Source organism: Euprymna scolopes, chromosome 43, assembly GCF_053919585.1.
Source record: "Euprymna scolopes isolate OS-2025 chromosome 43, ASM5391958v1, whole genome shotgun sequence".
Taxonomy (NCBI): Eukaryota; Metazoa; Mollusca; class Cephalopoda; order Sepiida; family Sepiolidae; genus Euprymna; species Euprymna scolopes.
The window spans coordinates 28,980,942-28,982,501 of NC_136524.1; the positions used below are offsets into that span (position 1 = coordinate 28,980,942).

Sequence of the window (1,560 nt, forward strand, 5' to 3'; positions counted from 1 at the left end):
CTTTTGTTTTCTCTTTGTGATAATTTTCTTATAACGACTTTCTTATTAAAGGGACTTTCTTTTTGCCTATCTCCTCTCACGTGATCTTGCCATTTGCTTTTTCTTTATTTTCTTATTTGATTTTTTTTTTTATTAACATGCATTCCTGGCCACTTGCTGCATTTGTCGTAAAATTCAGTTGAATAAAACCTTGGGAAAAAGTCATTCTGCTTGCGTCTTCATTACATTACAGTTTATTCAACTGAATTTTTTTTTTTTTTTCGATCTAATTTTATCTCATGGATAAAATTATTCAACTGGACCGATTCGACATTTCTTCTGCAGACCGCCAGGCTAGAAAACTTTGGAAACTATGGCACCGAAATTTGACTTACTATTTGTATACCATTGAGCATTTAAATGCAGACAAACCTAAAGTCCTTTATCTAAACATTTCTCCTACGGTTGTTGACGTTATCGAGGGTTGTTCTGAGTTCGAGCATGCCGTCGAACTACTAAAATCTATCTACGACAAGCCTCTAAACGTTATCTACGCAAGACATCTATTTTCAACACGTCTACAATGGGACAATGAGTCCTTAGATCAGTACCTTCAGGCTTTGAATCGTCTTGCGACTGAATGTTACTTCAAAGATACTACTGCTGCTACCTACAGGGATGAATCTGTCCGCGATACCTTTATACGTGGCTTACGGTCTTCTGTAATACATACCAGAGTTGTCAAACATGATACGATGGATCTCAAGGAGGCTACTCAATGTGCTAGGGCATTAGAACAAGCTCATTTTTGTGCTGAGTCATACGTCTTTCAAACTGGACCTTCTACCGCTGCTACTCCAACTCAAAATGATTCTACAAATGCTGTCGCTGCTACTATGACTAAAAATGTACTCCCTGGCACCACTGATTCTCATATGGGTTTTGAGCCTGTACTATCTTACTCACAGCAGATGCTACAATTGTGGAGGGAAATGTCACCTTAAGGATGATCGTCGCCATTGTTCTGCTCGCGATAAAATATGCCGAAATTGTGGCAAACTCGGTCATTTTGCCATAATTTGCCATTCTACAAGACCAACACCTTCACGTTCTACTTCATCTGTTATAGTAACCCGTGCTAACGAGGTTGATAATTGTCCTGTTACTAAAATAGTAAAATTAAAAGGTAAACCACTCACCGCCCTTATAGACACAGGCAGCTCCGATATTTTTTTTTTTTTTAGTGCTAGTCTCGTTAAACACTTGAACCTGTCTACTCGAAAACGGGGCTCTATAATTTCTATTGCATCATCCGCCATTTCCCTCAAACTATCTGATTATCGCACTGAGAATATTGCATCCAACAGTTTCAAGTATAAAGACAATGGCTTCCCGATACTCCCTAATTCATACACAAATAGTCTCGGAATACCCTTTTTAAAAATGCACTGGAGTATTACTATTTCATTTGACAGCAGGATAGTCTAAAAATCTGCGCTATTACTAAAATCATTTGTGCTTCCATTAAATTATTCAGAAATTTTTACCCCTAATTGAAAACCCATTGCTTCTAAGTCCCGC

General features: G+C 37.9%; 1 protein-coding gene across 1 annotated transcript; it reads left to right on the top strand.

Moving 5' to 3' along the window:
• The first annotated feature begins 278 nt into the window (after positions 1 to 278).
• On the top strand, positions 279 to 983 carry LOC145268418 (uncharacterized). The gene has a single exon (XM_080123976.1). It carries the CDS (start codon positions 279 to 281, stop codon positions 981 to 983), a length of 705 nt encoding a protein of 234 aa, XP_079980102.1.
• The last annotated feature ends 577 nt before the right edge of the window (positions 984 to 1,560 follow it).